At 41.5% G+C, this 23,798-nt stretch overlaps 2 protein-coding genes, 1 long non-coding RNA gene and 1 other non-coding gene across 8 annotated transcripts in view; 2 read left to right on the forward strand and 2 right to left on the reverse strand.

The window, feature by feature from the left end:
• The first annotated feature begins 2,089 nt into the window (after positions 1-2,089).
• Positions 2,090-2,161, forward strand: trnaf-gaa (transfer RNA phenylalanine (anticodon GAA)). Its single transcript has one exon. It is a non-coding gene; the product is annotated as a tRNA-Phe (tRNA).
• A 2,707-nt stretch (positions 2,162-4,868) lies between these two features.
• On the reverse strand, positions 4,869-13,840 carry LOC138748530 (small lysine-rich protein 1). Of its 3 annotated transcripts, none has more exons than XM_069908889.1 (3): positions 13,739-13,840; positions 11,501-11,565; positions 4,869-5,158 (listed from the first exon to the last, which is right to left on the reverse strand). In XM_069908889.1, the coding sequence occupies exons 2-3, from the start codon at positions 11,501-11,503 to the stop codon at positions 4,919-4,921; spliced, it is 243 nt and encodes an 80-aa protein (XP_069764990.1). In that variant the 5' UTR covers positions 11,504-11,565; positions 13,739-13,840; the 3' UTR covers positions 4,869-4,918. The 3 variants fall into 3 exon arrangements, with proteins under 3 accessions (XP_069764990.1, XP_069764991.1, XP_069764992.1); XM_069908890.1 differs by lacking the exon at positions 13,739-13,840 and adding an exon at positions 13,690-13,730; XM_069908891.1 differs by lacking the exon at positions 13,739-13,840 and adding an exon at positions 12,834-12,910.
• LOC138748531 (uncharacterized) lies at positions 12,822-15,018 on the forward strand. 2 transcript variants are annotated; one of them, XR_011348106.1, is made up of 3 exons: positions 12,822-13,087; positions 13,591-13,675; positions 14,806-15,018. It is a non-coding gene; the product is annotated as an uncharacterized lncRNA (long non-coding RNA). The 2 variants fall into 2 exon arrangements; XR_011348107.1 differs by lacking the exon at positions 12,822-13,087 and adding an exon at positions 13,094-13,341.
• Positions 14,498-23,798, reverse strand: part of LOC138748529 (striatin-interacting protein 1 homolog) — a 40,598-nt gene continuing 31,297 nt past the window's right edge. For both annotated transcript variants that reach the window (XM_069908888.1, XM_069908887.1), the window contains exons 19-21: positions 21,241-21,345; positions 18,449-18,653; positions 14,498-17,022 (exon numbers count right to left, since the gene is read on the reverse strand). In XM_069908888.1, the coding sequence (XP_069764989.1) occupies positions 16,766-17,022; positions 18,449-18,653; positions 21,241-21,345 (567 nt within the window). In that variant the 3' untranslated portion in view covers positions 14,498-16,765. The remainder of the gene's footprint in view (positions 17,023-18,448; positions 18,654-21,240; positions 21,346-23,798) is intronic.

Raw genomic sequence — 23,798 nt, forward strand, 5'->3', positions numbered from 1 at the left:
GTTATTCTGCTTATAATGTTCTCAGAAAGTCTCTGCACGCACTGGCACCACTAAGGGGGTGCAGGGGATGCAGGCCGCACCGGGTGACACCATTAGAGGGGGTAACACCAAAATGAATCTCGTGGTTTCATCTGCATATGCTACAAGGTCACTGCTGCTTCCACCTCCCCCCCATTCCCCTGATCAGTGCCACCATCACCCCTCCAAGTCAGTGCCTCTGCCACCTCCCCCTGCTCAGTGTCGCAGCCACCGCCACACCCCCCCCCCCCCAAATGCTCAGCACCGCCAGCCTGGACATACAAGGAACATACACCCATTTATTTTAACCTTGGTACACTCGTACATTCAGTCCATGGCGGGGGGTGGGGGTGGTGACTCCATGTGTTACAACACTGGGTGACACCAACCCTAGTGATGCCAGTGTCTGCATGTGATAATCGTGAAAAGCATAAAAAGTTCCACACCAAATGCAATCTCATCGTCTGGACGAGACATTAAACTGAAGTTATGTTTGCCCTCTTAGTTCAATGTATGACCCAATAGGTGCATTCAGTCACCCAGGGTGAAATGGCTCAGTAGCTTGGCTTCTCCCATTCAGCATCATCAAGAGGGCAACTGTAACATAGTCATGTAATTAATCTGGTGATCCAGAGACTGGATTAAAGATCTGGAAATGTTCAAGCCCTGCCATGGAAACTGGTGAAAGGAGCATGTGGGAAAGTAATTGAGTTACAGCCTCGAGACAGCTCCCATGTCTGCACACACTCAGAGTTAAAGCTCCAAATAGTTCTTGTTTTCAAGACACAAGAGAAGGCCTGAGACCTTCACCTCTGCATTAAACTAGCCTCCATTCTCAAGAAACATGGTAAGACACCTGTCAACATTGATAACTTCCATATATTAAGACTTATCTATCGGTAAGGGCATACATTAATGACTAGATTGACCAGGCCTCTGTCCACCAAAGGGTGTTTGAAGAATAAGACCAGAACCAAGTTCATGTCATAGACTTATACCACACAGAAACAGCCTTTGGCTCATCCAGTCCATGTCATTCATCAAACACCCATTTACACTAACTAACATTTAACTTACACACAGCACAGTCACAGGCCCTTCCAGCTCATGAGCCTGTGTTGCCCAAACACCCCAATTAACCTACAACCCCCATACATTTTGGAGTGTGGGAGGAAACCGGACCACCCAGAGGAAACCCACACAGACACGGGGAGAATGTACCAACTCCTTACAGACAGCGCCTTGCTGGCACCTGTAACAGCATTGCGCTAACTGCTACTCTAACCACGTCACCTTGTGGGAGGATGTGGGAGGAAACCTGAGCACCCAAAGGCTATCCATACAGTCATAGTTAGAACGTGTAAACTCCACAAGCATATTACCCAAGGTCAATACTGTGAGGTCAAGATAATGACCTGGATCACCAGATACATGAGGCAGCAGCTCTATGAACTCTACTAACCATCTGCAAGGCAACAGTGATCTCCACCCTTTTGTGCAGAGATGTGGATTACACACAGCAAATTCTTCAAAGCCTAAAAAATACTACCACATAGACTCGTGATAAAGTCAAGTTTGGAAGACTATATTTTGTTAAATTTATAGGGTCAACTATTACATGGGTATTAATGTTGACAGCAGTAAATACTTCATTCGAGGTATCAGGAGTTCTGATGGGCAGATGGCTGGGGTTGAGGTGAAAGTCTGCAGTTGAGGCAACAGGAGCTGTGATGGGTGGGCAGCTGGGCCCAAAATAGGGGTTCAACTTTTATATGAAATGTTTGGGCCAAAAATAGGGGGTTGACTTTTACACAAGTATATTTGGTACTAATGCTGCATCTATAAATTCATCTGAACCCACCAGCAGCAATAGATGCAATGTCGATATCCTCCCTTGCACACCCAGCAATTAACTCTGTTGGGCAGGTCACATATTTTGGATGCCTGATACCAGCCTCTTGAAACAAACATTCAATTCCAAACTCCACTCTACTGGAACTTCCCAAGATGACAGAGAAAACATTTCAGGGATATCCTTGAAGCTTCTTTGAAGAAATATACAATGAGTGCAGCCAAAATAGTTCAGTTGGGAGAGCATTAGACTGAATATCTAAAGTCCCTGGTTCAATTCTGGGTTTTGGCAATGGTGGCAGCTTTCTTTCATTTCATAATGATACTTATTGCGGTTGATGTAGCGGTTGGCACTATGCTATTATCGCACCAGCGATCGGGTCTGTGGTTTGAACCCTGCACTGTCTGGAAGGAGTTTCTACATTCTCCCCATATCTGCATGGGTTTTCCCTGGGGGCTCCAGTTTCATTTAGTGATGGAGTGCCAACAGCATTACACCTCAAATTGTCCACTCACCTGCACCATCAAACATCACCTGCCCCAATTTAGTGGATCAAGCATAGAAATACCTCACCTTATATCATACCATATGATAATGGAAGCAAGTTATCCTTGAACCTAAAGGAGTCAAAGATAGAAAACAGACCAGGACTCATAATTTGGAGCCAAGTTCAATTCCTGCCAAGGTCATTAGGTGATTTCATAATTAATGAATATATACATCTGAAAGGAACTAAGAATAATAATGACCAACAAACAAATGGCCATTTATAGTTTCCTATTAGTTAGGAGCCATTTGGCCCATTAAGCCTTTGCCAGTTCATGGAATTCTATTTCCGAGTTCCCTATTATGTGCCAACAACACAAAAAATGGTGGCACTGCTAAAGTTGCTGCGGTCCTGGGAGAGTGAGAAGACAGTGCTGCTCCACAGGGTTATACCACCCAGTCCAACTATCGAAGACTCCATACAGGCTTTATACTGACAATTAAAGGAGCTGATGGTGGTTTATTTTGAAATCTTGCAACCGCAGGGTCTGGGATCAAGAAGGCAGCAGTCTCAAGAGGTTACAGATCAAAGAAGTGGAGGAATTGTGTAGGGCACCAGAAAATGGGTAGGACACCCTCCCCCCACACACCCATTTGAGGAGAAGCAAAGACAAAGAGGCTGTTGGCAACTCAAGGGAAGGAACCCATGCAAGCTGTGTGCTGCTGGTGACTGTGGTCAAAGGATTCACACCAGGTTGCAGTCTGATGGAGACTGGCTGAAGGAGTACCAGGTATCAGAACTGGGACGTGAGAGGGTGCTGAGGTCTTCCTGATTGTGTTGGAGGTTCAGATCTGGAGCTTGGCGTGACTGGTTTGGACTGGCACCTGTGTGACTCCTGGCTGCAAGAGGTACCAGAGAAAGACAAAAGCAAATTTTTTGCAATATTACACCTCTTATTATATGACAATAAATGAATTTTGAATCTTTAACATCATTGGTTGAGCAACACTTTTACAGTTCCAGTGATCAGGACTGGGGTTCAAATCCTGCACTGTCTGAAAGGAGTTTGTACATTCTCCCTGTGCCTGTGAAGGTTTCTCCCGGGAGTTCCGGTTTCCTCTCACCCTTCGATGTGTAAGGAGGTTGTAGCTTAATTGGGTGTAAATTGGGTGGCATGGCCTGTCTAAATTAAAATTAAAAAAAAAATCACACATTTTCCTCCCTCTAACCCAAAAACAATTAGGGATAAGCATTTAATAATGATATTTTCCTTAAAGGATCCAGTGGTTCTTAACCTTTTCCTTTTCATTCACATACCACTTTGAGCAATCCCTATGCCATAGGTGCTCTGTGATTAGTAAGGGATTGATTAAGGTGATATGTGAGTAGAAATAAAAAGTTTGAAAACCACTGTTTTAATCGTACCTAATTGACTCATTATGTGCACGGTTTCATAACTCCAAAGGAAATGGGCCAATGACAGTTTTTATCAAGCAAAATATTTCAGTAACAACTGGGTCTAGAGCAGTGATTCTCAACCTTCCCTTCCCACTCACAAACCACCTGAAGCAATTCCTTACTATTCAGAGAGTACCGATGGCATAGGGATTACTTAAAGTGATATGTGAGTGGAAAGAAAAAGGTTGAGAACCACTGGGTAGAGGCAGGGACACCCAATCACTATTTTTTTTTATAAAGGGATACCCTTTGTGAGTTTTTAAAAAAATTGTTTCCTTGTTGCTCTTCTCATTTCCCCAGAAATCGTTGCTATTCAGACAAGTGGAGCTCCAACCAATAGCACTGAGTCATTCTCACCATATTTAAATAAATAAATCACACATATTTTGTATGAAAGATCCTAAGTGTTAGGATAAAGATTAGTTATTCTAAACCTAACCCAAGTTACTCACTTTTGATCTCTCTCCCATTATATATCCATTGGATCATATAATCAATTGACCACTGCCTTTGGCGAGTGGGGCTTTAGATTTTGTTCTATAATTCATCTTTTATTGTTTCAACCAATTTAAATAGAACAAACTAAAACAAGGAACTTGTATTTATATTGCAACTTTCACATCCTTCAGGCATTCCATAATGCTTTGCAAACAATGAACTATTTGAAGAAGGAAAATGAACAATTGACCACTTCTCCTGAAGGACAAATGCTGGTCAAACTGCAAGAAGAACTGTACAGTTCTTTAGTTTGAATCATGGCAACTTGGAAATCCAGCTGGATTTTGTTCCTTTAGTTGCCTGGTTTAAGAGCATAACTTCCACGCTACGGGTTTACTAAAAAAAAAGCCAACATTTTTCTGTTACCTTTTATCCTGCACTCACCCTCAATCTTTCTCCCAGATTTCTGTTGATCTGCAGAGATATAAGAAAGCACTCAATCCATTGACACACCTCATCAATACAATGGGATGGCAACGTGAGAAGGGAAAATTGAAATAAAATGCAGCACAAACCAGTCTGTTGATAAATAGACACCTTTTGCCCTGTATCGCCTTATGTTAGAATATCAGATGTTTATTTTGCTACCTATTTATTTCATCATTTCATTTCCGCCCTTTCTTCTTGGGTCTTCTTGGCCAGAGGAAGCCTCGATAGGCAAGGCAAGAGGGTACATTGTGAGAGATGTAATACAAATTGAACATGGCTGCAGGGCTCAGAATATCCACTTCCACTTCGGATTTGGGACTTTTCTCCTTCTTCTTCTTCTTGGCACCTGCGGCCCTCTTGCCACGCTTCTTCTTGGCACCTGCACCCTGCCCCTTGGGCTTGCCACCTTTGGTGGGCTGCAACAAAAAGCAGGCAACTTGGTTATTCCAACAAATAGAATGACCCAAACATCTAATGTCCTTCCTACCCACCACCACCAGCCCAAAGGAAACCTGCAGCTGGTGGAGATCCATGATCCTTCTTGCTCCTGCCCAACCACATGTTACAGTCAAGGCACCGCCAGCATGAATTGGAATCAAAGACTCACTGTGGGGATTTGGGGATAAAAGAGATGGAGGTTCAAGACTGTTGGTAAATGAACATCTCCTAACTATCGTTGCTCGACAAAAAATGTGCGGGGGATGTCACGTGATGGAGTAGTGACCGGTAAGAAAATACCAGCCCTCTCCAGAAATGTTAAAAAAAAAGTAAAGAAAAAGCAAAGCCACAAACACAGAAACCATAACAAATTAAAAATAAAAGTGTGGAGAAAATGGCAGCAAAGAAAGAAAAACCAAAAACAACAGGAAGAAGAAGGAAAGACGTTGGAAGAGAAAGGTGAAGGCCTTACCTGTACGAGGAGGCCCACCGTGGAGAGAGAAGCCCGCTCCCTGAGGTCAGTGGAATCACCGAACTCAGGACTACAAAAACAAAAGTGTGCAACCGCACATGCACAAGACAAAAACAACACCGACGGGAGGGGGGACCAACTGAGGAGTAAATCTCCACAGCTGAAACAGACAAGTATAACACAACAGCAAGACTCCCAACAGGAAAACATAGAAAATAATGGGAACAAGAAGGAAGAGAATAAAAAAAAAGGAAATCAGAGAAACAACAGAGGACCAACCCAGAGGAAGAAGACCAACACCAAGACACTTCTAATGAAAATAAGAAGACCAAAAATACACAACAAAATAAAATAAACAACCCAACAAGAAGATCAGAAGAGACAGAGGTAGAGGACACAGATCCTGGAGTGGACTCAGAAGAAGAGGAGGGAGAACATCAAACTCTACACAGAGAAATGGAAGATGAAGTGAAGGGACAGTACATGGATAAAAATTTTTTTAAAGAATATATGGAAACATTAAAAGAATGGCTGACATAAGAATTCAGTGAAATAAAAAGAAGAATAAAAGGTACAAAAGAAAAAGTGAATAGATTAGAGATGGTCATGACAGAAATAGGGAAAAGAGTAGAAAAACGAGAAACAGCCGTAGAAATGGAAGTAGATGACTTAAAAAAGAAATTAGAAGAATCTGATAAAAAAGTTAAAGAAACACAGGAGCTGTTAGCTCAGAAGATAGATATAATGGAAAACTATAATAGGACAATATAAAGATAGTGGGCCTTAAGGAAGATGAAGAAGGCAAAGATATGAAAGAATTTATAAAAGAATGGATCCCCAGGGTCCTAGGAATTCTAGAATTACTGGAAGGAATGGAAATAGAAAGGGCACACAGAACATTAGCCCCTAAACCACAACCACATCAAAAACCAAGATCCATTCTAGTAAAGTTCCTAAGATATACAACAAGAGAAAATATATTGGATAAGGCAATATAAAAAATAAGAGAAGACAAAAAAAACCACTGGAATACAAAGATCAAAAAAATTTTTCTACCCAGACATAAATTTTGAACTCCTGAAGAGGAAGGAGTTTAACGCAACAAAATTGACCCTATGGAAAAAAGGTTACAAATTTATGTTAAAATATCCAGCGGTGCTTAAAATAGTTATCCCGGGGCAGCAAAGCAAACTTTTCTCAGATCCGGAAAAAGCACGAAAATTTGCAGAACACCTACAAAACAGAGAGATGAAGAGATGTAACAAGATCAAAAATGACAACAAACTATATATAAAAAAGAAGAATAAAGTATAAGTAAGAACTAAGAAGGGAAAGAAAGGGAAGAAAGGAAGTAAGGATGGAATTAAGAGAGTGAGCTTTGTTATATATGAAGATTAAAATCTTTTCTGGGGGGCTGGGTGGGGAAGAATAACAGTCACTGTGAAATCAGTTGACGCTTGCGAGCGGGTTCGCAAATCCAAATGGAGAGGGGAGATGTGGTTGCCTGACAAGGGACAAAGGGCAACTCAGAGAGGGGTTAAAGGAATTTTAGATTTGGGAATAGTGGAAATATTTTATGTTTTAGAAATGTTGTCTTACAATGTGTTCAAAAAAAACCAGAAATAGATAAGAAGGGAAGGTGGTGATGAGGAAACGGAAAGGAAAGATAAACAAAGTATGAAATGGCCATGTTGAACTATATGACTTTAAATATTTATAGCATTCGTGCAAGAAACACATCTAACTGAAGTGGAACACAGGAAATTAAAGAGAGATTGGATAGGACATGTAACAACAGCATCATATAATTCAAAAGCCAGAGGAGTAGCTATATTAATCAATAAAAATGTACCAATCAAAATAGAAGAGGAAATATAGACCCAGCAGGGAGGTATGTAATGATAAAATGTCAGATATATTCAGAATTTTGGAATTTACTCAATATATACGCACCTAATGAAGAAGATCAAAAATTTATGCAAGATATCTTTTTGAAGATCGCAGGTATGCAAGGGAATATACTAATAGGAGGGGATTTTAACCTTAATTTGGACTCAAACATGGATAAAACTGGAAAAAAGACTAACAGAAAGAACAAAGTAACCAAATTTATAATCAAATCGATGCAGGAAATGCAACTTTTGGATATATGGAGGAAACAACACCCAAAGGAAAAGGAATATTCATATTATTCAGGTAGACATGAAACATACTCAAGGACACACCTATTCCTGTTATCAGCCCACATTCAAGGAAGAGTTAAGAAAACGGAATATAAAGCTAGATTGTTATCGGATCACTCACCCCTGTTATATCCCACCAAGAATGTATAGATGGAGATTAAACTCCATGCTACTTAAAAGACAGGATTTTAGAGAATTAATTGAGCGACAAATTAAAATGTACTTTGAAATAAATACGGAATCAGTGAAAGATAAATTTATACTATGGGACGCAATGCAAGCATTCATCAGAGGACAGATAATAAGTTATGTAACTAAGATGAAGAAGGACTACAATCGAGAAATAGAACAATTGGAAAGGGAAATAACAAATATAGAAAAAATAATTAACAATAAAGGAAGATACAACTAAAAGAAGAGAATTGACAGACTAGAAAATAAAATATGAAACACTACAAACATATAAGGTGGAGAAGAACATAATGAAGACAAAGCAGAAGTATTATGAGTTAGGAGAAAAAAATGCACAAAATACTAGCCTGGCAGCTTAAGACAGAACAAACTAAAAGAGTGGTATTGGCATCAAGGAAAAAGAACAAACAAATTACATATAACCCAACGGAGATCAACGAAAACTTCAGGGAATTCTACAAACAACTATATCAAACTGAAAACGAAGGGAAAGAAGACAAAATAGATGAATTTCTAACTAAAATTGAACTACCGAAATTGCAAAGAGGAGCAAAATAAATTAATAAAACCATTTGAAATAGAAGAAATACAGGAGATACTAAAAAAACTAATGAACAATAAAACATCTGGAGAGGATAGACTTTCAATAGAATTCTATAAAACATTTAAAGACTTATTAATTCCTCCTCTCCTGGAAGTAATGAACCAGATTGAAAAAACACAAAACATACCAGATTCATGCAAAACGGCAATAATTACAGTAATACCAAAGACGGGGATAGATCCACTAACACCAGCATCGTATAGACCAATATCTCTACTTAACACAGATTATAAGATAATAGCTAAACTATTAGCAAACAGATTGGCCGACTGTGTACCAAAAATAGTAAAACTAGACCAAACTGATTTATTAAAAAAAGACAAACAACGGACAATATCTGTAAATTCATTAACTTAATCCATGCAGTAGAAGGAAACAAAACTCCAACAGTAGTGGTTGCTTTAGACACAGAGAAAGCCTTTGACAGAGAGGAATGGAATTATTTATTCAAAGTACTACAAAAATTCAACCTACCAGAGAAATATATAAATTGGATTAAAGCATTATATAAGGGACCATTGGCGAAAGCAAATTCAAACCAATTTAAATTAAGCAGATCAACAAGGCAGGGATGTCCACTATCTCCCTCACTGTTCGCGTTAGCTATAGAACCACTAGCAGAACTTATAAGAACAGAAAATAAAATAAGAGGGATAAAAATAAAAGAAATATAAAATCAGTCTATTTGCAGATGACGTTATAATATACTTAACAGAACCAGAAATATCAATAAAAGAATTACATAAGAAATTGAAGGAATATGAAGTATCAGGGTACAAGATCAACGCAAATAAAAGTGAAGCAATGCCAATGAATAATGCAGATTTCACAAAGTTTAAGAAAGAATCACCATTTAGATGGCAAACACAAGCAATTCGATACCTAGGTATACAACTAAATAATAATCTCGGCCATCTATATAAACTAAATTATCAGCCATTAAAGAAAAAAAATACATTACAAGATGACTTAGAGCACTGGTAGGAAGGATAATGAACATCTTCCCAAGGATACAATACCTATTTCAATCATTACCAATTCACCTAACAGAGAAATTCTTCAAGGAGCTAAATAAAATAATAAGGAAATTCTTATGGAAAGGGGGGAAACCGAGGATAGCACTAGATAAATTAACAGAATGGTACAAACAAGGAGGCTTACAACTACCAAACTTTAAGAATTATTACAGAGCAGCACAATTAAGATACCTATCAGATTTTTATCAAACAAGGAAAAAAAACAGATTGGACCAGATTAGAGCTAGATAAAATAGGGGAGAAGATACCTGAACATATACTATATAAGTGGGATGAAAAATTGGTGCAACATAGGAATTCACCATCTGCTCAACTACCAAAATTAATATTGACACAAAATCAACTAATCCCTTTCACAATAAATAACCTTTCCTTCAGAGAGTGGGAGAGAAAAGGGATCAAAAGAATAGAAAATTGTTTTTCAGGAAATAAATTATTATCTTTAGAACAAATGAAGGTCAAATATAATATAACTCACGATACAATGTTTGCATACCACCAACTGAAAACCTACTTGAAGGACAAATTGGGAAACAGTCTGAGGTTACCAGAAGGAAGCAATTTTGAATATGTGATTACAGACACAATGATAATTTAAAAATTTATAACAAACATGTACATCAAACTGCAAGAAAAGGAGAATGACGAAACAAACTGTAACCTAAACAAAAATGGGAACAAGATCTAAACATAAAGAATGAAACATGGGAAAAGCTATGCTCCGGAACTATGAGAAATACAATAGACACGATGTTACGCATGATACAATATAATTGGTTACACAGGCTATACATCACATCCCAAAAGTTAAATAAATGGGACCCAACAGTATCAGACAGATGTTTTTGCTGTAAGAAGGAAACGGGAACAACAGTACATGCAATTTGGGCATGTGAGAAAGTGAAAAAATTTTGGGAAGATCTAAACCAGATATTAAATAAAATCACAAAAAGCAATATACAAAAAAACCCAGAGATCTTTCGATCTTTCTTCTAAGTAATACAAGAAATAAAGAATCTGGACTCGATTTGGATGGAGCACAAAAAAGATTTATTATGATAGCCCTAGCTGTAGCAAAAAAATGTATTATGTCAACCTGGAAATTAGAAGACAACTTGAGAATACAACAATGGTACATAGAAATAAAAAAATGTATTCTATTAGAAAAAATAACATATAATTTAAGAAATAACATCACAATGATCAAACAAATATGGTAACCACACATGAAACACAATAGAAAAATCCTACCACGGACCTCCACCACCTAAAATGACAGAAGGAGTAGACAACGAAATGAACTGACTCAGTATATAAAAGTAAAAGACAAAAATTTCTTGTTTATTTTTATTAAGTGACGACGTTGTTTAACGGGTTTAATGTATGTTATAGATTGAACTTTGAATAAATGGGAAGGGGGGGTGAGGGAGGGAGGGAAAAGGGGAGAAAATGATACTGTATATATTCAAGAGAAAAATGTCTGTATGTATTTTGATCAGTATGGTTTATAGTGTGAAAAATAAAAAAATTAAAAAAAAAAACAAAAAAGGTGCAAAATTATTATTTGCTTCAGTAGAGGCACAGAATTTAGTGATTCATTGGAGCAGCTATTCTCGATAGGGGCTGTACAGACTCCCTGGGGCCACATACTAAAATCATAAAATGTTTTTAATTTGGTTGATAGAAGTATGGAAGAAACCAACTAAACTTGACTGCTTCACAGTGAGGGGGACCCATAAACTTTGAGAAGAGTCCCAAGGGGACCATAGCCAAAAAAAAAATGTTGAGAAAAGTAGGGCCTTATAAAAAAGGATGTTTATTCAATACTTTACCATTATAAAGTTATTTGAATCACAGACTGAGTATCTTCCTTTTCCTGTTTGAGGGTGACCATCTCCTGGAGAGAAACAGCAATTGGAGAATCATCATCAGTGCATACCAAGTGAATTCACCTTTGTTTTTATAATAACTTCCACGATGACACCCCCCCCCCCACCCCATTTCTAATTCAGTCCCTTTGCTGCTGCAACCCCTCCAGGTCCATACAACTTTCAGACCTCCTTTTCCCTGACCTCCCACGGGCAGCTCATGCAAATGCCCATGACCTCAACCTCCCTCAGACCAAGAACGGCACTGTCTTTCAGAAGCATACCATATGCTTTTCTTCTCTAGTCTGTATTTATAGAGAATTTACGAATGGTTTTGGAATCCAGTTAGGTAAATGGATTCTGATCAATCTGATGAACGAAAGGATGGGCAGGTTCAAAGGGGCAACGTGGACTCCACGTGAGTTCCCCCACCCTTTCAGTTCCATTTGGTCTCATTATACCACAATTGTTACATTCTCTTATCAGATTCCATCACCTTTTCCTTACCCATTCTGTACCTTCCTCCTCCTGACCCCTTTGTTTCTCTTGCCTCTCTCCCTTTATCTGGCACCTGCCAATCCACTGCCTCTGACCTTCATTCTTCACCCCTGGCTGCCCCACTGGTCCAACCCCTCCCAGTCTACTCATTACACTGGCCATCTCCCCTCTGCGCTCTCAATCTTGAGGGGTTCCAGCCAGAAACGATGACAGTTCTCTTTCTCCCATTGATTCTGCCGACCCGATGAGGAGCTCCAGCAGGTTGTTGGCCACTCCAGATTGTTGCATCTGCAATCCCTCGACTCCCTACCGGTGAGTGACCTTTCCAAGCTTGCCAGGTAGTTGCAGCACCCGATCAGGCCATTCAACCCGTCGGCTTTATGGTGGTCCTCCTCGGGACCCTCCGTCTCCTCTCTCCCATCTCATTGACCACCCCCACCCCACCCCTCAAGGGTCAGTGAGTTCCACCATTTCATCTCTCTCTAGGGAAAGAGCCGTAGTTCCCAGCAGGTGGGGGGCGAGTGGCCCATCACCGAGTCTGCCCCACGTTCCCCTGCACCCGATCTCGCCGGCCAGGCATGTGCACAGTGCTCGCTCAGACCTGACCGGCCAGCAGAACCGCCCGGCTGGGCGCAGGTTCCTGGCAAACACCTCCATCCAAATGGTGGGACCGGGAACCCAGCTCAGCAACATCAGCGCCCAGCCACAGGCACGCTGCTTGTTCGCTACTCTCCCCCCACCCCCCCCCCCCCACCCCCCCCCTCCCACCCCCTCCCCGAGGCAGCTGCTGCTTCCTCACCCGGCCACTCCAACCCTTCGCTGCGGGCTCAGGCGGAAAACAGTTGTTGACGGCGGGTCTCCCTGGGAACGAACTAAAGCAGAGAAGGTCCCGGGTCGTTGACGGAGGGAAGATTCCCGGGGAAGGCACCCGAGCATTAAAGTCGCCGTGCACCACGCCATTGGGAGCCAATATTCCCCGTGTCAGCTTTGGGGAGGATAAATATCCCACCGGGAACATCTGGAAATCAAGGGTCCCCAGTGGCAGCAACTGAGGCATGAATCCCCTCCTGAGAAGTAGACAGTCCCCGAGGACCCCCCCCCCCACCCCGTCTGTGACATGTCCCCCCGAGCCGGCAGCTGGGTGAAACGTTGGGGTCAGATTGTGGGCGGCTTCGGAGAAGTCGTTCACCAGGAGTATTAACAAGGATTGTTCTCTCCAGCGCGTTGGAGGCGGCAGGAAGAGTTGATGGAAGTTCTGGCGAGACAATCTTTAGAGGGGGAGATACTGGAGATCGTCTTTGCCAAAGGTGGAAATGTCAAAGACGAGAAGTTGTCAAAAGGGTGGTCAATGTGAAGGCTGGAGGGAGGAAAGGTCTGGACAGGAGGAGACAGGGTTCGGGAGGCAAACAACGCTGGTCGACCAGGATTGTCCGGTTAGAGACAGGCCAGGTTTGATGGAAGGGTGACTGGGGGTAGATAGGATGGGGAGTTGAGGTTACCATCAGGTCAGCCACGATTTAATGTTGGAAACGCTCATTCTGTTTTGCTCACTACAGATGCTGTTCGACTTGCTGAGTATTTTCATCAGAATGTTTTGAAACAGATACTTCGCCCTCCCCGACTCGATCAAAATTGTTCCAGGTTTTCAACATTACCTTTAATATATTACATTATCCAGTTGAACCCTCTCAACAATATACTCACCATCTCCCAGCAACCAGTCTATCCAGTTCCAGAAAAGTTGTTAAATCTCCATTGCCTGTGACATCATGAATAGGAAGAGTGCATTGTGAGTCGCATTAGTTATCTAGGATGTCACTGAGACTACTTATGACTTCACAGCAGAGACTTTCTACTGATAAAGGGGTCACAATGGAACATGAGGCTTTTCAGGGCAAGGCCCAACAAAGTCTATCAGATTAGGAGTAGGGATACAAAAGGTTCTTCCACAGAGATCAAAACAGCCCAGAAAGAACCCTAAAAATCCTCCTGCCAATATTGTCTTTATTCTGACACCTTCCTGTTCTTGCCTCATTCCTGAGAAAGGGTTCAAGCCCAAAACATCGGTTATTATATCTTTACATCCTATGGATGCTGTGAGGTCAGCCGAGTTCCTCCAGAAATTCTTTTTTTTTTCTAATCTGACCTTCCAGCTTGCAGTTGTGCACTGTCTAAACAGGCGGTGTTGGGTGATTGATGGTTTGGACTGAATACCCAATCTCAAATGTGTACCAATCAAAGAAGTATTGTTACAAATGCTGTTTTCAGGTGCATATTAAACAGAGGCCCTGTGTGCCTGAATGAGTGGTCTGTTGACTCGGAGATCCATCTCACTTGTTTGGTCCACAGTTATGCAGTGGTCATGAAATGTGTGAAACTCCCTCGAATATCAGTTTGGCCCAAAACTCACCGTCCATCTTATGCTAGTCTGCTGCACCCATTAAAAACACAAAACTGTATAACTCAGGGGTTGCCAAACGTTTATTGTAAATAGAATTAACGTAACATTCAGGTGCCTTGCCGTTCGACGTGGGCGATCATGTCTCTCCATCCATCACTGTCTGACCCTCTGAATTGGAGTTGTTGCCTTCTGTTTCTAACCATGATGTCAATCCATCTCTCATTTTCAGTCTGCCTCTGCTTCTTTTTCCTTCTAGCTTTCCCGTTGTAACTAAATGTTCTACTGCATCTCTTCGCATGATGTGTCCAAAGAATTTTATTGCTGTTTTCTAATTCTTAAGTAATGTTTGTTTTGTTTTGTTTTTTTGTAGAACTTCTACAAGAAGGATAATTGGCACTGATGGGTACCAATAGTTTTAATACAAGCAACAGAATGTCTCTTAATAGAGCAATGGGCAGTAGCAGTAGAATTACAGAAATGATTAAATGATAGTAAACAGAAAAGTGGATAATTGTTTGATAGACTGGAGGAAATTAGATCCTCTGGGCTTTTAATATACATCAATGATCGATGCACACAACAGTAAACTTGGAAGCAGAGTAAACCATGAGAAAGATGGTCATTGACTTGAGAATGTTGAGAGATGGATACATTAAGTTTATGCAGAAAAATATAGAATATTCCATTTCCATTGGTAAAACAAAGATAGCATAAACAAGAGAGCATAATTCTACAAGTGTTCTGTCACACAGAAGAGGCAACCATGCATAGTTTGATGAAAGTGGCAAAATGGATAGAAAAAAAGCAACAAAAAACACAAATTTCTGAGTTTATAAAAGTGGCAGAAAATCATGAAGGAGGTTTATAAAACATGAACTTGGCCACACGCAGGACATAGCAGCAACACTGTTACAGAGCCAGTGACTTAGGTTCAAATCTGGCTCTGCCTGTAAGGAGTTTTAACATTTTCCCTGTGTCTGCGTAGGTGTTTCCCCCCACTCTTCAAAGTGTGCCGGGGTTGTAGGTCAATTGGGTATAATTGGGTAGCACAGGATCGAGGCCTGTTACCATGCTGTATGTCTAAAAAATTGTGTCCAGTTTTGAGTGCAACATTTTAAAGATGTGACAAGGATTTCATGGGCAATTTGGCCTGCTTTCCTGTGGTAACCTTAATTTTTAATTTAGACATACTGCATGGTTACAGGCCATTTTGGCCCACAAGTCCATGCCACCCAATTTATACCCAATTAACTTACACCCCCCAGTACATTTCAAACAGAAAAGGCCCATGCAGACATGCAGAGGACATATAAATTCCTTACAGAGAGCGCAGGATTCGAACCTAAGCCCCTGTGGTGAAACCACTACTGCTTATGTAAATTATATGACCTTTTTATGTTTGACCCTGCTCTCACTGTCCATAAAGGCAGTCATGCCACAACCCTTCCCCCAATTCAAGCCTGGGTCAGGGAGAGCCAGCAACACAAGGGATGCTGTCCATCTCTCGCTAATAAAAGCCTTCAATTTCAGTAACTTCAGTCTTTGTATAATTGATTGTGCATCAGTCCCAATTGCTGGCACTGTAAAGGCCTTGCACTAACTGCTACGCCAACCGTGCCGTGTAACAAGAGCCCACAATTTCCACAAGACCACTGAGGCAAAGTAATTCCAAGACAGGAGGAGGCAGTTCAAGACTTTCAATGAGTTCCCTGTGGCTATTCTTCAATGGAGCTCCACAGAGAACCAATTGAAAATCTTGGAAGTAAATAAAGTTTAAAAAGAGGCTGTAGACCAGAGTGGGAAGAGATGGATCTGTAGTTTAAGACACATTCAATGAGGGTATGTGCAGTAGATCATTATAAATCTACAATAGGTCACAAAGGGAACTATGCCACCTCCTCTCTTGCCCAGTGCACATACTGATCTTGTCATGACTCTAGCAGCAAAGGTGCGGAATGCTGAGGCACTGAGCTCACTAATGCTCATGGCCACAGGATGGGAAGGATGCAGGGTTTTAGAACCTAGAAGAGTAAAGCACAGGAACAGGCCCTTCACCTCACGATATCAGGGTGTTGCCCAGCTTGTCTCAAGAGGAAAGCATCTCCAAGGTGGATAGAAGGTTCCTCCCCTGATAGTTCTGGTCGTGCTGCTTCAGGAGAATGCAAAGCCAGACGTGGAACAAACTCACTCAGGTAAGATTGACAGACATTGATGAATGGGTGGGAAGTAACAAGCCCCCATCAGCAGGTTACAAATCAAACAGTGGGACACATGCTGAGATAGGTATTCCAAAAGTCTTTGGAAGGCAACCCCTGCTCAAGAGGCAGTTATCAAGCCAGTGGCTGCAGAAGATCTTCCCAGCGTATGGGTTGGGCAAAGACCTCCCTCTCCAACCAGAGCTCATAACTGTAGCGGAAATCATCTGGCAGTGGGAGCCAATAACCCAGCACACTCTGCAGGCAATTGTCCACTGGGGCAAACTCCAAGTCACTGTGGTACAAGCCATAGCGACGACTGTTGAAAGTCTCAATGTTGACTCTCAGAGCACACTCCTCTGCCTGGAAATCCCAGGGACGAGCATCGATCTCTATAGGAAGACAGAGACAGACATCAGACATTCAAGCCTTTGAAATTACACAGGATCACAGATTTACAAGGATCATGCTGGAATGGAAAGATTATAATGAATAAAAAGATCCATCTGGCTTGGGCAATGACAGATGACATCAATTTATGAACAAAGATAAACTGGAGGGACCATCCGTGGAGAGAAGCACCCAATATTTTGGGCTGCATCCTTTATCAACACTAAGTTGGGAAGGGGGATAGCAAACATAAAGAGGAGGCAGAAAGGGATTGGGTATTGGGCAGATGGGAGAAATGGAGTGAGTAGACAGGTTGGGAAGGCGACCACCTATGTTATCATTAGATTGTTTATTAGATCAGTGGGAAAGACATTTCCACTTCTGGAGATTCCAGAGGTAGGGAAATGTACGAGCACACACTTGCATCCTAAATACATCAACTATATTGAATAGGGTATTCAGACAAACCTTTGCCCAAAGATTAGCTGGAGTGTGGAACTCCATCACAGGGAGTAAGTGAGGCAAATTACTTAAATGGATTTTTAGAAAAGCTAGAATAGCACACAGGAGGACAAGTATATACAGGGCTAAATTAAGGTGAAGGGAGCCTTGTGTGGTGAATAAACACCAAGATAAACAAGTGGGTCAAATGACCAGCATCTGTACTGCATTTATTTGGGGCGTATTTATATCCTCTGTCATCAGAGAACATGAACCCTTTCATTTTGCAGCCTTGTACATGATTAAGCTACACTTTCTGTGTGACCTGTCATGTTTTCCCCTCGCATCTTCAGTTTTTATTTTTATTCCTGATTTCTGGCATCTGTGGTTCTTTGATTGTGATTATGTGACATCCAGAAAGGAAATACAAAACGATCCATTACAGGGTTGGACACCATAGGCAGAAGGTTGTGGATTAAATTTCATTGCATACAACCCAAACCAGTGGTTCTCAACCCTGCTTTTCCACGCCCATACCACTTTAAGTAACCCCTTACTAACCACGGAGCACTTATGCCATCCTATGATGTAGGTGCTCTGTGGTTAGTTAGGGATTACTTAATGTGGTATGCGAGTTGGGAAACAAAAGGCTGAGAACCACTGATCTAAACAGACACTCCCAGTGAAGGGGGTTAGAGTAGCAGTGATGCCATCTAGATGTCAAGTTAACTCCTGTCTGCACAATCAGATGAACAAGGTTCGCATGACCATTATTTGAAGTGGGGAGACAGTTATTTCCATGACGTAGACAATGCATAACCCTCAAACCTCAGTAAATATAAAAGTGCTATGTATTGCCAATTGTGGAAGCTGGGTGTGTGAAAACTGCCGATTAAAAACAGGGAATGACCTGCTCAAAGTGCACCCACTTCCAATGCATTGCTAAACCTGGCAACGTCCTCATACTGTGATGGACTTTTCCCATACCATTGCCATATGCCCAGTCATCATTGAAGCGGTGTCGCACTTTGTGGTAGATAGCAGACATGGTCTTCATGTTGCTCTTTCGCCATTGGCGCCCCATGAACTTGGTCTGTATCTTCAACAGTTTGAGTGCATACAGCTGCATCATTGCCTGCTTTGCCCTCAGGACCCGCTTTAAAATCGGTGCCGATTTGAAAACCACTAGCATCTGGGAACAAACCAAGACCTGGATTTAGTTCAGAGTGATTGAAGGAACAATTCCTAAATTTACATTTATTTTTAAAAAAATTTAGATGTACAGCACGATAACAGGCCCTTCTGGCCAACGAGCCCATGCTGCCCAATTAACCTACAACCCTTGGCTCATTTTTTTGAAGGGTGGGAGGAAACTAGAGCATCTGGTGGAAACCCATACAGACACAGGGAGAACATACAAATTCCTTACAGACAATGCTGGATTGAAACCTGCGTTACTGGTGCTGTAACCACATTATCTGTGCCGCCCCTTACTTGAAAATCAAATGATTCACTCTTACCCCTTCATCAAAGCCTTTTTTTTTTAAAAAAAACAAAAAGAATTTTAGGTCTTGTAGAAAGACAGTTTTGCAACTTCCAGCAAAAATAACTTCAAATGGAGAGGGTACAGAGGAGATTTATTTTGATTGGGAACATGTCACATGAAAGCAAGGTTGACAGAACTAGGGCTTTTCTCTTTGGAGTGATGGAGGCGACTAAATAGATGTGATTATGAGGGGCTATGTGATTATAGGGTGGACAGCCAGCATCTTTCATCCTAGGGTAAGAATAGTAAACACCAGAGGACATCATTTTAAGGTTAGTGGAAAGATCAGGGGAGACATCAGATAGGTCTTTTTTTTTCCTGAGTGGAGAATACATCACTGGGGGTGGTGGAGGAGGCTAGTACAATAGGGACATTGAAAAAAACCTTTTGATAGGCACATGGATACAAGAAGAATAGAAGAATAGAATTGAGGAAGGGAAAAATTAGACTGGTGTGGACTCTGTTTCCTTGGGCCAGCACAACATTATGGGCTGATGGAACTGTACTGTGTTGTGATGTTCTGTACTGAAAAAGACAAGAGGGAGAAAATAAATGAGGAATAACTTGCTAGAAACAAAACTGACAACAGAAGCTTATTTATATGCACAAAAAAAGAGCAAGCATAGATTCCCAAAACAAATGAGGCTAACAAAATAGTTAATGCAGACAAAGAAAGTCAGGTGCATTAAATAGATATTTTGAAAAAGTCTTTCTGGTAGAAAATTCTATGAACATTCATAAATATTAAAAAGACAGTGGTGGAATTTTATGCCATCGCTAGAAAATCATTATTAGGGCAAATTAATGGGACAAAGCCTGTAAAATCTTCAGGAACAGATGATTTGCAACCTAATCAGGGATGATGGAGCTATGAGGGGCTGAGATTGGGTGGACAGCCAGCACCCTTTTCCTGCAGTGACAATAACAAACACCAGAGAACATCAGTTTCAGGTGAGAGGAAAGTTCAGGGGAGATGTCAGAGGTACCTTTTTTTAAAAAACTCAGAGTGGTGGGTGCATTGCTGGAGGTGGTGGTGGAGGAGGCTGGTATAAAAGGGACATTTGTGCAATCTTGATTATGGAGAATTGGAAAACTGCCAGTAGGGCACCCCTATTCAAAAAGTGTGAGAGACAAAAAAACCTGGGAACTCTAGGCCAGGTACCTAACACCTCAAATCAATTATTGAGACAATAGACCAGGTACCTAACACCTCAAATCAATTACTGAGACAATAGGCCAGGTACCTAACACCTCAAATCAATTACTGAGACAATAGGCCAGGTACCTAACACCTCAAATCAATTACTGAGACAATAGGCCAGGTACCTAAGACCTCAAATCAATTACTGAGACAATAGTAGAAAACTTGGACAATTATAATTGAGTGGCCAGCATACCTTCATGAAGCAGACACCATGTCTGACAAATTTGTCAGGGAGGAAAGCAACCAGTACATGTTAATATACTTGTAATTTCAAAAGACATTATGAAGTGGCCCAAGAGTTCATAGATGTTTACAAAGTGTTCATGACTTGACGAAAGGAAATAGACTGGAGCCAAATTTACTGACAACACTAAGGAAGGCGAGAGGTAAACTGCGAAGAGGAAACAAATATTTTATAAAGATATTGATAGGTTAGATGAGTGAGCAAAAGTTGCCAAATGCAATAATAACGTGGAAAAATACGAAGTTGTTCATTTTGGAAGGAAAATAAAACATTATTATTTAACAGCATGGTTAGCAAAGTAGTTAGCGCAATACTGTTACAGCGCCAGTGATCAGGACTTAAGTTCGAATCCCGTGCTGTCTGTAAGAAGTTTGTTCTCCCCATGTCTGCGTGGGTTTTCCCTGGGGGCTCGGGTTTCCTCCCACCATTCAAAATACACCGCGGGTTGTAGGCCAATTGAGTGGCATGGGCTTGTGGGCCTGTTACCGTGCTGTACATTTAAAAAATAATGGAGAAACACAGTCAAAAGGATTTGGAGTCCTCATACATGAAAGACAGAATGTTAGCATATAGATGAAGGCAATAACTCATTTCATGGGGCTTGGAATATAAAATTGGGATATTAGAATTTTGTGAAGAGTTTAGCATTGGGAGGTCACTCCGAGGGTTTACTAGAATGATTCCAGATCATGAGAGATTTCCTTCCATAGAAAACTATCCTCTGAAGTGAAACTCACAGCACAACCAAAACCCCTGAAAGGATTTAAAAAAAGCGTTGCTGTTACCATGGTGCGAGAGTGTTTCCATTTGGTGAGCTTGTTCAGGATACGCAGCAGGTTGATGCATGAGAAGAGGTTCCTCCAGCAGAATTGATTATGATCACCAGCTTCCTACAGACAGAGCAAATAGCACCTTTAACACTTTCCAGAGCTCGTCACCAAGAGCATAATCTGACCAAAATGAAGAAAGCAGCACAAGGAGCTGACACTAAAGTGAAAACATGAAAGTCTGCAAATGCTGTGATTGTAGTAAATGCTGGAGGAACACTGCCGGTAAAGATACATTACTGACATTTCAGGCCTGACCCCTTTTTCAAGGTATAAGCAAAAAAAAACATCTGAATAAAGACTGAAGAATGGTAGGAGGATGGAGTCCAGGCCAACAATCAAAAGGTGTTAATTGGATATGATAAGAGGGAAGCCAAGAATTGATTTTGGCTCTGTGAAAGGAGACAGAGGGAAAAGGGGAGATGGGAGAGAGACATGGGGGAAAGGCGAAAGGGGCAAAAAGAAGGGGGTGTAATGGAAATTGGAGAAGTCGATATTAATATCATCTGGTTGGAAGGTGCCCAGACAGAAGATGAGATGTTGTTCCTATAATTTTCAGGTGGTCTCAGTCTGGCAGTGCACGAGACCATGGACAGAGATGTCAGCAAGGGAATGGGATTGGGAACTGAAATGGGTGGCCACTGGGACATCTATGCTATTGCAGCATTCAGAGTCCAGATTCACAACAAAGCGATTTCCCAGTCTGCGACTAGTCTCTCTGACATAGAGAACACAATGGGAGCACCAGATGCCACTAGTTAGCCTGTGTTGTGCTGTATCATAAAGTGTATTTTGGAAGGTAGATCCAGAGACCATGACCTCAACAGCTGTGAGATGCAAAGGCTTTGAGGTATCTGAAGACAAGATTTTCCTGAGCTGGCAGCAGGTCCAGGGGGTGTGTCGACAGGGTTTGGTGCAAGCAAGAATCCACGGTTCAATAATGTCACACAGTATAATGACAGAGAATTCTTGAGAATAGATTCAATGGTTTGCTTTTGTAAAAAGAGGAATAATGAAGTTGGAGAGGGAACATTTTTTCTCCATTTCTTTGACCTAATGATAGGAATGACTGCCCTCGCAATCAGCTACTGTGCAAATTCAACACGGGGTAAATCTCTTATCACCGTGGCAAATTAAGGTGCACTTCAACACATCCATCAGCTCTCAGGAAAATCTTTTATTTGCTGCTAATTTTACATCAGTTGTGCCCACTTGGTAATGGCAGAGTCATTCCTGTACTGAACACTCACATTCTGACAGCACGAGATGAAATGGACATCCCAGAGGACCAACTAAGTAAGTGGGCGACACAGACCCTCCCCTGCTTCCCTGACTACTCTCATTTACTCCTCCAGATAAATGTGCCACAAAGTGGAGTGGATGTTTCTGCTAGGGCTCTGTTGGGGAAAAGTCGTCATCAAGATGCTGAAAGAATAACCTACATTTCTTCAAAACTCATTCTTGGGTCTTCCACAAAATCAAAAAAAGTTCAGATTTATTGTCAGAGTGCATACATGGCATCACATATAATCCTGAGATTTTTTTCCTGCGGGCAAGGCAGAATTATTATTGATAGAACAAAAAAGTTGTACTTAACGAACACATGTAAACAAATAATGAAATGTAAACAGATTGACTGTGCAATAGAGAGAGAGAAAAAAAACAAAGTACAAAAATAAGAGTCCTTAAACAAGTCCCTGGTTGAGTTTATTGTAGAGGAGTCTGATGGTGGAGGGGTAGCAACTGGTTTCTGAACCTGGTGGTGCGAGTCTTGTGGCACCTAGACCTCTTTCCTGATGGCAGCAGCGAGAACAGAGCATGTGCTGGGTGGTGTGGATCCTTGATGGTTGCTGCTGCTCTCTGACGACAGCGTTCCCTGTTGATATTCTTGATGGTGGGGAGGGTTTTGTCGGTGATGTCCTGGGCTGTATCCACGACCTTTTCCAGGGATTTATGCTCAGGAATATTGGTGCTTTCATAACCAGACCGAGATCCAGCCAGTCAGCACACATTCCACCACTCAACTGCAAAAGTTTGCCAAGGCTTCAGATGTCATACCAAATCTCTGCAAACTCCTGAGTAAGTAGAGGTGCTTTCTTCACAATGCCATTAGTGTGTTGGGTCCAGAAAGATCCTCCAAGACAATGACTCCCAAGAACTTAACTTTGCTTCCCTCTCCATCTCTAATCCTCCAATGATCACTTAAGTCAACGATCAGCTCCTTGGTTTTGGTGACATTTCATGCGAAGTTGTGCACCATTTGGCCAAGTTTTCAATCTCCCTCCTCTAGGCTGACTCATCAACATCCAGCCAGCAGAGAGCACAGCTTAATTTCTCAACCAAGACCCAACACCCACGACTGTACAGAACTCGAGCTAACTATCAGTGCTCAACCCATCGTTACTATGGTAGGACCAAGAAGTGAAACGTGAAAGTCTGCAGATGCCATGATTGTAGTAAAAACACACAAATGCTGGGGGCACTCAGTCAGTCTCGCAGCGTGCATAAGCAGTAAA

The sequence above is a fragment of the Narcine bancroftii genome, chromosome 13 (genome assembly GCF_036971445.1).
Source record: "Narcine bancroftii isolate sNarBan1 chromosome 13, sNarBan1.hap1, whole genome shotgun sequence".
NCBI lineage: Eukaryota > Metazoa > Chordata > Chondrichthyes > Torpediniformes > Narcinidae > Narcine > Narcine bancroftii.